This window comes from Erythrolamprus reginae, chromosome 3 (genome assembly GCF_031021105.1).
Source record: "Erythrolamprus reginae isolate rEryReg1 chromosome 3, rEryReg1.hap1, whole genome shotgun sequence".
NCBI classification, from domain to species: Eukaryota; Metazoa; Chordata; class Lepidosauria; order Squamata; family Dipsadidae; genus Erythrolamprus; species Erythrolamprus reginae.
The window spans coordinates 27,849,919-27,864,496 of record NC_091952.1 but is presented as its reverse complement, the minus strand read 5'-3'; the positions used below and the strand labels follow the sequence as shown (position 1 = coordinate 27,864,496).

Below are 14,578 nucleotides of genomic sequence, written 5' to 3'. Positions count from 1 at the left end.
TTTTTCCATTTTTCTATGGGCAAACAAATGTCCTAGAAAATCAACAATTAATAGTGCCACAGAAAGGTGATGTGCTCTTCTGTCGAAAACTCTTATTGTACATGTTCCAGCTGGGACACTGGGAGAAATTTTACAAATGAGAATACATTTCTAAAGGAAAGGGCACATTGAACTCAACAATGTAAATGTCCTTCTTAACTCTTAGCATATCCTTAAGATTTCTTAAGACAGTATTAGTTCAATATTCAGTATTTAGTTCAGTGCCTTCAAGTGATGGTTGGCAACTAGATAAAAAGTCTGTGTAATTCTAGGAGTTTCTAAATTAGAATACAAGTGGTGCAGTTGCTAAGGCATCTCTTTTAGACTATGAATTTGAGTCCTACCTTAAGCACAAAGCCAGCTGGGTGATCTTGAGCCAGTGTCTGTCTGTTTGTCTCTTTCTCCCTCTCTCTCTCTCTCAAATAGGATGGGATGGGATGGGATAGAATAGAGTAGAGTTGAGTAGAGTGTAGAGTAGAGTAGAGTAAAATAGAATAGAATAGAGTAGAGTAGAATAGAGTAGAGTAGAGTGTAAAGTAGAGTAGAGTAAAATAGAATAGAATAGAGTAGAATAGAATAGAGAGTAGAGTAGAGTAGAGTAAAATAGAATAGAATAGAGTGTAGAGTAGAGTAGAATAGAATAGAATAGAACAGAACAGGAGATGCTAGCCTATTCAGAATTAAGATTATATGGAAACTTACGCTGGAGGTCTTCATTTAATTGAAGATAAAGTATCCATGAGAGAAAATTGTGATTTGAATGAATAGTTATGCAATGAGGTCCCAATCCTAATTATTCTTTAAAGCTGAGTTTAGATATGGGAAGAGGAAATAATCTGCATTCTTGAAAAGTTTGGAATTTCTAAATCTTCTTTATTGAGGTTAATTACAACTCCAAAGAGAAAAGCAGATCAGGATTTTGAAGTGAAAACTGGAAGACCATTTTACTCATGCATTAGAAAGAAATAGCTAGTCCACAAGTAACCTTGGAACTTTAGCAATTTGACATTCCTGATATTCATATTTCTCTTTTTTTTATCTATACACTGATGTATGAATAAACATGAAGGACAATTGGGAAAACATTATTTCACTATTTAGCACTGAGTGAAAACATTTGGTAGTGCTGGCTCATTAAATCACCTTTCAAATACAGCAGGGATCAGGTTGGAAGGCCCCAGGTTCTAGAATCCAGCTTTTGCTAATAATGAGGTCTGGTATGACCAGTTTCACAGGTTTATTTATTTATTTATTTTTATTTTTATTTTATTTATTTATTCTTTGTCCAATATACAATACATATGAGAGAGAATAGACATTAGGTAATATATATAAAGATAGGAAGTAAAAAAGAAGAGAAGAGGATAGGAAGAGAATATATATAGAGGAGAGAATATATAAGATAAAAGGTAAGGAAAGAGAATTGGACAGGGGACGATAGGCACATCAGTGCACTTATGTACGCCCCTTACTGGCCTCTGAGGAATCTGGAGAGGTCAATCGTTGAGTTTTTAATGGAGAAGTGTAGGGGATTGGGGGTTGACACTATTGAGTCCGGTAATGAGTTCCATGCTTAGACAACTCGATTGTTACAGTCATATTTTTTACAGTCAAGTTTGGAGCGATTAATATTAAGTTTGAATCTGTTGTGTGCTCTTGTGTTGTTGCTGTTGAAGCTGAAGTAGTCGTTGACCGGGAGGATGTTGCAGCGTATGATCTTGTGGGCGATGCTCAAATCGTGTTTTATGCGCCGTAGTTCTAGGCTTTCAAGGCCCAGGATGGTTAGTCTATTTTCATAGGGTATTCTGTTTCGAGTGGAGGAGTGGAGGGCTCTTCTGGTGAAGTATCTTTGGACGTTTTCGAGAGTGTTGATGTCTGAGATGTGGTGTGGGTTCCAGGCAGATGAGCTGTATTCGAGAATGGGTCTGGCATAGGTTTTGTAGGCTCTTGTGAGTAGTGTGAGATTGCCGGAGCAAAAGCTGCGTAGGATCAGGTTAACAACTCTGGAGGCTTTTTTGGCGATATTGTTGCAGTGGGATTTAGCACTTAGGTCATTGGATATTAGTATTCCAAGGTCTTTTACTGAGTGTTGGTTGGTAGTGAGGATTTGTTTATTCAGTTCATATATGTGGTTTGGATTCTTTTTGCCGATGTGGAGGGTAGAGCATTTGTTGGTTGATATTGGAAGTTGCCAGGTGTTGGACCAATTTGAAACGAAGTCAAGGTCTTTTTGGAGGGTGAGTGTGTTGTCAGTGGTGTTGAAAAGTTTCACATTGTCGGCAAAAAGTACACAGTTGCTTACGATATTATCGCAGAGGTCATTGATGTATAGGATGAAAAGAGTAGGACCTAGTACGCTGCCTTGGGGAACGCCGCTTTTGACAGGGACAGGGGAGGAAATGGCGCTTCCGATTTTGACAACTTGTTGCCTGTTTGACAAGAATGCGGTAATCCAGTTGTGGAGGAGACCTGAGATGCCATAGGATTTGAGTTTTAGGAGAAGTTTGTCGTGAACCACTGAGTCAAAGGCTTTGCAGAAGTCGATATAAATTGCATCGATGGATTTTCCTTGATCAAGGTGCAGTGAAGTAGTTGTAGGTTGCAGGATAGTTTCTTTCTGAATCCAAATTGTTTTTTTGATAGTAGGTTGTTAGGTTAAGCTTGATCTCTTTCCTTCTGTGACTGTTAGGTTAGTTTCAGTGGTTCTCAGCCTAATGTCACAGCCCCTTAATAGAGCTCCTCATGTTGTGGTGAACCACAACCATAAGTCCAGTGCCAATTCTCCCAACAGAGCTTTAAGCTGATTGGCAGGAAGGTCGGAGAGACACCTCCATTGTAAATGGCTGATTGGTCGGATTGTAAAAGTATGTTCTAAGGTTTGTCTTTTCCCATGGTCTTAGGTGACCTCTGTGAAATGGTCGTTCGACTCCCCAAAAGGGTCCCGACTCTCAGGTTGAGAACCACTTCTAACTGTTAGAAGCACCAACTTTCATCCTAACAGTTGAAATAGCAGCCGCTCCCAGTTCCTACTTTTCCAAACATCTGAATATATAAACAGGAAGTTTCCATACCTGATGAATTTTCACAGCTGCGGTGTTTGAATCTGTAGGCAAGTTCGATCGTTCCAGGTAAAATGTCCTGAAATTAAATAATGATTATGTTATTATGTAATTTTAAACACTCCTAGAAAGTATTTTAATTTCTAAAAGGAACCATTTACTACATGTTTCTGTGGAGATTCTCAATCATCCAAGGTCATAGTTCTCCCAAAGGTTCTTTTTCAAGGAGTAAATGGACTTTCCTGTTTTTCTTTGAAAATGTTTCGCTTCTCATCTAAGAATGAGAAAAACTGATTCTTGATTGAGAAGTAAAACAACTTCAAAGAAAAACAAGAAAGTCTAGTTGCCTCTTGAAAAAGCACCTTTGGGACAATTACTACAGGCCACACATGGACTAGCTATATTTGCATGGTCCAAAAAAATTGCAAACTAATTTCCAATTTCAATTCTTCTACAATCGTGAGAGTCCCATGCAAATTATGGAGTGAGCTCACTCCTTTCGTTTCTCTTATTCCTTCTCACTCTCATCCCAAAACCTAGCAACCATCTTTGATGGTCTATTTCCAGTCCCAGCCCACATTGCCTTATATCTTTGATCTCCTCCTCTCTTATTTCAAAATAATTATTATTATTAACATTCAAAATAAAACTTGAAAGGAATTCCAATTTGTATGAATTCAACTAAAATAGTCAATTTCTAGTAGCACAATAAAGCTCCTTACCTTCACCAATGTGACCTGCCAAAGGCAAGGGTAACAAAAAGGGATGCACTCTTTAAGAACAATTTTGATTCAGTTGCCAAGACTATTTACAATCAGATTTTTAAAAATGCTATAGTACCTGAGTTTGTGATAATACTGTTGCACCTTCTCAAGAGAATAGGAATTGATTTGATGCTGAAGCTCCTCCTGAGGTGACCCATTTGGTAGGACTTGGCCATCCAGATTTTCAAGGACTGTAAATAATTGAATGAAAAGTTTAAAGCAACTTTTTAACAATTCTCATATGTCTTTTGTATCTATTATTACCATTATTGTACAATAAGAAGGGGGGAGGGACTTTTGAATTAATTTGGACCTATTTATTGATTACATTTGTATTTGTATGCAACACATCCCTCTCATCTTCTAAATCTGTCTTATTCTGCTTAATCTTGCCAAAAAGAGTGGAAATGTGAGATTTTTAAAAAAGGAATATTTACTCATGGGATTTGGGGGGAAAAGGACTTCATACTTGTCATAACATCCCAACATACATAGTTGAACACATTGATGATGTGAATTGTGCAGTTCTTTACTTCATAATGGAAATAATGCAACTGACAAAGCCTGTATCATTTACATGAGGTTGTCATCATGAACATGATGCTACTATGGATCAACCAGCCCTACATGGCATTGGACCAGAGTACCTCCGGAACCGCCTGCTACCGCACGAATTCCAGCGGCCGATAAGTTCCCACAGAGTTGGCCTTCTCCGGGTCCCGTTGACTAAACAATGTCGTCTGGCGGGCCCCAGGGGAAGAGTCTTCTCTGTGGTGGCCCCGGCCCTCTGGAATCAACTCCCCCCAGAGATTAGAACTGCTCCCACCCTCCATGTCTTCTGTAAACTACTTAAGACCCACCTATACCGCCAGGCATGGGGGATTTGAGACATCTTTCCCCCAGGCTTATTATAATTTATGTTTGGTATGTATGTGCTGTTTGGTTTTTAATTATGATAGGGTTTTTAGTTTTTGAATATTAGATTTGTGCCATTATAATATTGTTTTTATCGTTGTTGTGAGCCGCCCCGAGTCTTCGCAGAGGGGCGGCATACAAATCTAATAAATTATTATTATTATTATTATTATTATTATTATTATTATTATTATTATGTGTGCTGGTGATCAAATGGAGTCTTGGAAAAATGTAAGAACAACACAGAGAATTTATTAATAAATTATCATCCTTTTCCTTATATATCTAGCTTACACTGATTGATTGATTGATTGATTGATTGATTGATTGATTGATTGATTGATTGATTGAATGAATGAATGAATGAATGAATGAGCAAGCAAGCAAGAAAACTAAAGCACCTCCTTCTCAGAATTAGACAACTTGCCATAGCCAACTAGCCATTGTCAACTCATCATGGCCAATTCACTACAGCCAACTCCCCAAGGCCAACCGACCATAGGGCAATTTGCTGTGAGACAATTCAACAATTCAATTCAATTATTTAAAATTGTTAAAAATTATTTTAATTACTGTCATTCATATTTTATTTTCCCTCCCTTGGCATCTTTTTTTTAATGATTCCATCCCACTTTTTCTTAGTGTAACTCTCATCCTGTGGCAAGTTGGCTGCAGTGAGTGGGTCATGGTGAGTTGTCTGTAGCGAGTTGTCATAGACCCCCTCCTTTTTGCTCTGCTGAAGTTATATAGATTATATATGTCATGATAATAATATTGTGAGATCACCAACCTGGTTGTTCCCATTTTTCCCCCAGTCAATTCTAAGGGTTTAAGAAAACCTGCTATGTTTATAAATTGGCCATTTGGTGAGAGCATTCAAAAATTTAAAACTAAAAATGGCTGCAAAAAATTATCTTGATTATTTTCAAATAATTGTTGGAATTATGTCCATCATGCAGATTGCAAATATTACACCTATACAATTAAAATGAGTCTACAATCATTATATAAATTTTCAACATTATGTCCAATGGTCCAATCATTCATTCCATTAAATCTGTAGAAAATACTTTCTTGGTATCTATTTTCCACCTGCCTTGATTTGGCTTAAAAATGTGAAATTATTTGTCTATTTCACATCCACTAACTTGACCTTCAGTTTGACTGTGTTAGGAGTTCAATATACCATATTTTTGGAATATAAGATGCTCTGAAATATAAGACACATCTAGCTTTTGGGAAGGAAAACAAGAAATCTGCTTCTGCCTCCCAGCAATTTACCTCCTTGCAACAAACAGCAAACAGCCTATTTCAGTTTCAGCACAGCCTGGTTAGCACAAGAAAACAAAATCTGCCTCTGCCTTGGCCTCCCAGCAATTTGCCTCCTTGCAGCAAACAGCCTGATTAGAACAAGCAGCTGATTATCGGTCGGATCGGCCTCCTGACCATCAGCTGTTTCAGGCTGCAGGGATTGCCATAGCCAATTGCTGCCTCAGCACACCCCATTTTTGGCTGCCACATCCAGTTTTCAGCCTTCGCACACATCATTTTTGGTCTCCGTATGCTCCATTTTTCCGCCTGTTCCGGGCGGCAGAGATCAGAATGGGGGGAAAATGGGGTGTGCAGAGGCCGAAAACGGGGTGTGTGAAGGCTGAAAACTGGATGTGGAAACCGAAGGTGAGGTTTGCAGAGGCAGCAATAGGCAATGGCAATCCCTGCAGCCTGAAACAGCTGAGGGTTAGAAGGTCAACCCAACCAACAATCAGCTGCTTGTGCTAATCAGGCTGTGCTGAAGCTGAAACTAGTTGTTTGCTGCAAGGAAGCAAACTGCTGGGAAGCAGAGGCCAAAGGGTGGGGGGCCAGTGGGTGGGCAGGGCTACATTAGGTGTATAAGAGGCACCCAAATTTTCACCTTCTTTTAAGGGAAGAAAAAGTGTCTCTCATACTCCGAATAATACGGTAAATAAATGAATGAAAGTAAGAAAAGGATTTCTCTTGTACCTTTTGTAAAGAGCACCGCATGCAGTTTCAGACTTCCTCCATTCTGGAACCGAGTAGGTAGTTTAGAAAAGTAGTAACTATCCAGGAATAAGGTTACTTTCAAAACTTGCCGATTTCCCTCCACGTGATAAAAGACATGAGTATCTGGAGGAACAAAGGAAAAAGATATTACAAATTGCAGAGGAGATAGTAACATAAGATAACCAACATGTGGAAACTGCAAGAATGAATCCCACTCATCCGATTTTGTCTTTGGGAGGGGAGGCATTGCTCTTAATCAGGGATGTGCAACTTCTGTTGAACTGAAAGTTGCAAAAAATACATCTTAGACATCGCTTTACTGTTCGAACAAATACAGTCATAGGAAAAATTCAAGGGAGTCAATGCAGCTAGTCAGGGTTGTCATTTAAATCTTTCCCCTAACTGGATCTGTGGGTGTGGCTTGGTAGGTGTGGCCTAGCCACACTCACCAAGCCACACCCACACAACCGACAGAAAAGTTTGGTCAAGTCTTCATGTTAGTACAGGGTACATGGTTGTTAGGGATTGCCACTGTAAACTGCATATTGTACACTTGTACCAAACTTGTACTTAAAGAGTTAATGTGCACTTAAAGAGTTAACTTGTACTTGAAGAGTTAATATTCAAGGCTGTTTCGTCACTTCCTCATTGAAGCTATAAAAGCTCATTATTCTGCTCAGTCCTTTCCTTTTCACTTTGCCCGAGAGAGGGGGAGTTGTGTTTACGCTTTGTGCGTATCTTCTTGTATAAGCTCAGTGCTTATTATCTTCTTGTATAAGCTTTGTGCTTATTATCTATATTGTGTTTTGCTTTGTGCTCTAATCTTGTAATTGCTCAGTGCTATTTGCTTTGTAATTGCTCAGTGTATTTGCTTCGTGCTTATTCTGGATTGTTTATAATTTGTTTATATGTAAATAATACTTATTTAACAAAGTCTGTGTCTTGGCTTTATCACATATCCACGCTCTGTTAAAATTCTCTGCTCGGTGTATGTCGACGGTCTCATAGCTTAGCTATACCAAGACATGCCAACACTTCTAGCATTCAGCCTGTCTGCTTCTCGACTCCTTCTCATGTTGGCTCTGTGTGTATAAGAAGGAGGAGAGAAGGAGTGAGTGGGAGGGCAGGGGCAGGGCCAGTCAATGGTGTGATTTACCGGTTCTCCGAACTGAGCATAATCATCATCACCAGTTCTATAGAACCTGTGCAAATCTGCTGAATTTCATCCCTGGATCTAGTGACTGAACTTACTTGCTACAAAACACTCATCCAGCTGCTTGAAATAAAAGGCAACCTTATCCAATTCTGAAAGGGTGGCCTGGATATCTTCCAGCATGGTTCGCTCTTCTTTCTATGGGAGGAGAAAAAAATAGATTAGATTAGATTAGATTTATTGGATTTATATGCCGCCCCTCTCCGCAAACTCGGGGCGGCTCACAACAATAATAAAAACAGTACATAGTAACAAATCCAATGCCCACCAATCTAATTACAATTTTAAGTTTAAAAAATGCATAAAACAATCCCAATATATATATAAAAAACAGGCACACAGTCAATCAATCAAACGGCAAAACAACATGGGCAAGGGGGAGATGTTTTAGTTCCCCTATGCCTGACGATAGAGGTGGGTTTTAAGGAGTTTACGAAAGGCAGGGAGGGTGGGGGCAATCCTAATCTCAGGGGGGAGCTGGTTCCAGAGGGTCGGAGCCTCCACAGAGAAGGCTCTTCCCCTGGGTCCCGCCAGACAACATTGTTTAGTCGACGGGACCCAAATAGGATAAAAAGGTGAATAAATTGCAAGGAGGGACAAAATGCAGGTAGTTCTTGATTTATGACCTTCGGATTCAATGACTATCTGAAATTATGATGTACTAAAAAAAGCTATTTTTGACTCTCTGTTAAAGTTATGACTGTAGATGTACTGTATATGTGCAGCAGTTATGTAATCACATTTCAAGTGCTTACAATCTCCAATGCTCACATGACCACAATTTAGTAAATTGTCTGCTGTTTTCTGGCAGAAAAAAAAAAGTCCAGTGAATACACTGAATTAGCTTAACAACCGTGTGGTTCACTTAACAACCCTATGTTTTCTTTAACAATCATATTAAAAATGGGAATAACATTGAGTCTGGTCACATAGTGCCTCAATTTAGGACTGCAGTAACCTAGGATTGAAATTCAGAGTTTTATTGTACTTGTAAATACACAAAACATTATCTTCATAAGAACTGGAATATTTCCATACTTCCGCCTCTCACAATACTAGACAACACAGTATCAACAGCAGAGATCTTCAAATTTCTAGGTTCTACCATATCTCAGGACCTAAAATGGACACCTAACATCAAAAACGTCATCAAAAAATCACAACAAAGAATATTCTTTCTGCACCAACTCAGGAAGCTCAAACTACCCAAGGAACTGCTGATATAGTTCTACAGAGGAGTTGTTGAGTCTGTCATCTGCATCTCTATATTATTATTATTATTATTATTATTATTATTATTATTATTATTATTATTATTATTATTAATTGGATTTGTATGCCGCCCCTCTCCGCAGACTCGGGGCAGCTAACAACAGTGATAAAAAACAGCATGCAACAATCCAATACTAAACAACTAAAAAAAACCTTATTATAAAACCAAACATACATACAAACATACCATGCGTAAATTGTAAAGGCCTAGGGGGAAAGAATATCTCAGTTCCCCCATGCCTGACGGCAGAGGTGAGTTTTAAGAAGCTTACGAAAGGCAAGGAGGGTGGGGGCAATTCTAATCTCTGGGGGCAGTTGGTTCCAAACGGCCGGGGCCGCCACAGAGAAGGCTCTTCCCCTGGGTCCCGCCAAACGACATTGTTTAGTTGATGGGACCCGGAGAAGGCCCACTCTGTGGGACCTAACTGGTCACTGGGATTCATGCAGCAGAAGGCGGTCCCTGAGATAATCTGGTCCGGTGCCATGAATATATGAATATATAACTATATAACTGTCTGGTTTGGTTCAGCAACCCAATAAGACAGACACAGACTTCAAGAGGACCATTAGAACTGCAGAAAAAACAATTGCTACCAACCTGCCTTCCACTGAGGACTTGTAAACTGCATGAGTCAAAAAGAGGGCTGTGAAAATATTTAGACACCTCACATCCTTGACACAAATTAACTCCTATCCTCAAAACAACACTATAGAACATTGCACATCAGAACAACTAGTCACAAGAACAAATTTTCCCCAAACACCATCACTCTGCTAAACAAATAATTCCCCCACCACTGTCAAACTATTCACTAAGGCTGAATTGCTATTAATCTTCTCCTCATTCCTATTGCCCATCTCCTCCCACTAATGACTGTAACTTTGTTGCTTGTATCCTTACAATTTATATTGAACTGGTTCCCAATATGATTTGATTGTTTATTTGTATGCTATGATTCTCATTAAGTGTTGTACCTTATGATTCTTGATAAATGTATCTTTTACACTGAAAGCATATGCACTAAGACAAATTCTTTGTTTGGCCAACCACACCTGACCAATAAAATTCTATTCTATTCTATTCTAAAAAGGAGAATAGATGCCTTTCCCAAACCCAGGTATCAAAGGTTGGTTGTGACTGTGACTAAAACATGTTTAAATCCTTCATTCCCTGAAATTTACTGGGTTTTTTTTAAATGTAAGCTTACATCTCTACCTTACATTGTCCACCATATGTCTCATATCTTTAACACACATTGTCCATCATAGGTCTCATATCTTTCTCATATGGGTTTCCGTAAGGTATGTTAAAAATTTGTGAGCAACAAGAACTTGAACATTCAAGAAAATTGCTGCTATATATGAATGTGGTACATGTTTCAAATATATTCAGTGCAATGCAAGACATTTTCTCACCAGCAGAGGACAGAATACTTCACACAACTAGTTATCATTTACAGCTAATACTCTGTGCAGCACTAATATGTAGCTGTTAAAAAAAATAGCAATAAAGGATGCTATTACAGTACTTTTCCTGCTTTTATCTTGGCTGTACCAAAAGCCAAGGAGATAAAATTCTTACAGGTGAAATATAGTTATGCAGAACACAGAATATAGTGAGATGCAGCTTGTCATTTAGAGCAGTGTTCCCCAACCTTGGCAACTTGAAGATATCTGGACTTCAACTCCCAGAATTCCCCAGCCAGCGAATTCTGGGAGTTGAAGTCCAAATATCTTCAAGTTGCCAAGGTTGGGAAACACTGATTTAGAGGGCCAGAAAAGACTGAATAGATGAATTTGTTGTATGATGAATTAAAATATTGGTCTGCTTATTCAGTATTGTCTGCAAATGAATGCCAGTAGCAATCAGAAATATCTTCCTTGACAGATGTTTTTCAAGCAATGAACTGCATTTATTTTTTTCTTAATTATTAAAAGAACCAATGTGACATTATACCACTCAGTCAGAGGGTTGCACAACATACAAAGCCAGATTCTTCTTATACATATTAAGACAATATGTACAATATGTACCCCTTAGATCCTTTCACATTATTGCCCAGAGTACTTTCTCCTACGTCAGGGGTATCTAACTCTAGGCCCGGGGGCCAGATCTGGCCCATGGAGTACTTAATCTGGCCTACAGGGCCACCCTCGAAACAGCGAAGGACTGGCCCATGGTGCTTCTGCCAGCAAAAACAGTCTCCCAAGCTCATTTTCTGCTGCCACAACCTCCTGCAACCCTCTGCCAGTTAAAATGGAGCTCAGGAGGGCTGCGTGCCCCCTATGGGCCATCATAGGCACTCTCAACAGGAGTGATGTTGAATTGGCCATGTCCACCCTAGTCATGCCTCACGACATCTCTCCCCCCCAGATCAAACACAACCCTGATGCGGCCCTCAATGAAATCAAGTTTGACACCCCTGTCCAATGTTGTGTCAACTCTCAAAACAGCCTTAGCTGAAGCCGTGTCCTTTTTCTTCCTGTTTCTTAGTTGACTCGCATATGGGGAAAGGGGGAACTATGTGGTCTGGGTTAATTTCCTGTCAGGTACCAGACATAACAGTGATGAGGCCTGTGGGAATCAAGGTCATCTCAATGAAAGCTCATAACGGCCAGAGGGAGGAGCTGAGTAGCCTGCCATCTACTTGGTTGATCAACATGACCAGTGACACTGTGTGTGTGTGTGTGTGTGTGTGTGTGTGTGTGTGTGTGTGAGAGAGAGAGAGAGAGAGAGAGAGAGAGAGAGAGAGAGAGAGAGAGAGGTCTATTTCTTTTATTATACTGAAAACACAGTAAATATTTAAAGTTGGATTCACTTATGAACACGTCAATATGATGTACCCCAGTGGTCCCCAAACTACGGCCCGCGGGCCACATGCTGCCCACTGAGGCCATTTATCCGGCCCGCCAATGAGTGACAAGAGCACAGGAAAAAGAGAGAGAGAAAGAAAGAAAAAGGGAAAGAGAGGGAGGGAAGGAGAAGTGGAGAGGAATGAAGGAGGGAAGGAAGGAAGGAAGGAAAGAAGGAGAAATGGAGGGAACAAGGAAGGAAGGAAGGAAGGAAGGAAGGAAGGAAGGAAGAATGAAATGGAGGGACAGAGGAAGGAAGGACTGCTTTTGGGGGGGGGGTAATTTTTTTTTCCTCTCAACACAGTGTACCATCTAATTTTCCACAAATAAAATGTGGTATTTTGTTAGTAACTAATATCAATCATCAAAAAAGTTGCAAAAGGTTTTTTTCTAATTTTGTCATCCAGTTACATTCATTTTCTTTTAATTAAATTCCCTCCTTAATGTTCCTTCAAAAAGTGCAACACCAATTATATTTCTAACTTATTAACCATTATGCCAAAGTGATTCCTTCTTTCTTTATACATTTTTCATAAGCCAAGAAAACCTTGTATAGCCAATCAGATGTTAACAAAAGAAAATTAAAAGCAAAACATAAACATATATGAATTTCAGACTTCTTTCCCCTCTAAATAGTATGTTCCCATTTTCTTTTTTACTTTAAAACAAGGTATGTGCAGTGTGCATAGGGATTTGTTCATAGTTTTTTTTTAATAGTCTGGCCCTCCAACAGTCCGAGGGACAGTGAACCGGCCCCCTGTGTAAAAGGTTTGGGGACCCCTGATGTACCCAATAACATGGATTTTTAAGAAAAGCTACAGCCTCGGAATCCTGAATTGATTGGGACCGTTACTCAGAACCATGACACGTTGCAACGTAGGAAAAGTTTGGCTGCACGGTTCACCATGGCTGAAAGGGTTCTACCACGTAATGGGTCACACTCACTAGGTTGAGATTTTGCACACATATCCCAGCCGCACCAGAAACCAGGCTGGGGAAGGTGTGAATGGGGTTTGAAATGCAAATGTGACCACATTGCAAACGAAAGCAGTTTTATTTCCCCCAGCCTTTGCAAATATATTTAGGCCAGAAGATGAGTAATGAAGGAACTGCCTGGTTCCTTATTTTGGTTTTCTGTGTTTGGGGAAATGGCATTCTAGCCTTACCACATTGGGAGACAGCAAGGACTGGTAGTTGAGCAACACTCCTGTGGCTGCTATCTGCTCCAGCCACTTCTTACTGGCTTCCCGACTGCTTTCTTCATACTCTCCGTTGTTATTGTATCGATAGTTGAGTGCTCCCAATAACTGCTCTGAAAACGTGCAAACGGCTGCCACCAGGGCCTGGCAGAAAATTACATCTCGTCTCACTTGAAGTTCTGTATCTGGAAGAGGAAAGAGAGACAAGAATTGGGATCAATAGGCTAGAGCTGCTGCATGTGTGGTTGGGATTCAGTCCCCAAGAGTGGTTCTGACTTCTTATTTAGGGAAGTTGATATGACACTGATGATATCTGGGGAAAGGTGCCCCAAAGCCCCCAAGTGCTTATTCCCCCCTCCACCCCAGAGGAACATAGAGTCTTTGACAAGACAAGGATGCATAGAGTGTCCACATTAGTCACTAATTCTGAAAATAATGGCTTAATACTGTAGTTCTCAACATTTTTTTCCCACCAGAGATCCCCTTTTAATAACTTTTGTGGCCACGGGTCATGGCCATGCCACCACCACCGGCTTAATTCAAGATTGAAATCATAATATTTCTTTAAATCTCTGTGAACCTTCTGGGTTGATATTGTGGCCCCCCCAAGAGTCCGGGAACCATAGGTTGAAAACCACTGGTTAATGCATGAAATGTAATGAAAATATTCCTCCAACCGCATCTCTGTAACACTGTTCAGGTGATCAGAAGCTGCTTAGGCCATAAGCCATGATGTAGATGACAAAGAATTGAATTTATAGAGTCTCTCCTAGCAAGAGCCGGGGTGGCGCAGCAGGTAGAGTGCTGTACTGCAGGCCACTGAAGCTGACTGTAGATCTGCAGGTCAGCGGTTCAAATCTCATCACCGGCTCAAGATTGACTCAGCCTTCCATCCTGCCGAGGTGGGTAAAATGAGGACCTGGATTGTGGGGGCAATATGCTGGCTCTGTTCAAAAGTGCTATTGCTAACATGTTGTAAGCCGCCCTGAGTCTAAGGAGAAGGGCGGCATAAAAAATTGATGAATGAATGAATGAATGAACGAACGAACGAACGAACGAACGAACGAACAAACAAACAAACAAACAAACAAACAAACAAACAAACAAAAAATAAGAGGGATGCCAGGAAGCTTGGGGAAAGTTCTCTGCATCAGAAGATAACGTCAGAAGTAAGCAAAAAGCTGCTGTACCTGTGCATTTCAACAAAGCCAACAGGAGCTGATTCTTTCCATCTAGAAAAGA

General features: G+C 40.0%; 1 protein-coding gene across 2 annotated transcripts in view; it reads right to left on the bottom strand.

The window, feature by feature from the left end:
• The window catches only part of PREX1 (phosphatidylinositol-3,4,5-trisphosphate dependent Rac exchange factor 1), a 287,903-nt gene that overhangs the window by 11,195 nt on the left and 262,130 nt on the right, over positions 1–14,578 (bottom strand). For both annotated transcript variants that reach the window (XM_070744658.1, XM_070744659.1), the window contains exons 31-36: positions 14,527–14,568; positions 13,304–13,521; positions 8,051–8,150; positions 6,779–6,922; positions 3,939–4,053; positions 3,111–3,177 (exon numbers count right to left, since the gene is read on the bottom strand). In XM_070744658.1, the coding sequence (XP_070600759.1) occupies positions 3,111–3,177; positions 3,939–4,053; positions 6,779–6,922; positions 8,051–8,150; positions 13,304–13,521; positions 14,527–14,568 (686 nt within the window). The remainder of the gene's footprint in view (positions 1–3,110; positions 3,178–3,938; positions 4,054–6,778; positions 6,923–8,050; positions 8,151–13,303; positions 13,522–14,526; positions 14,569–14,578) is intronic.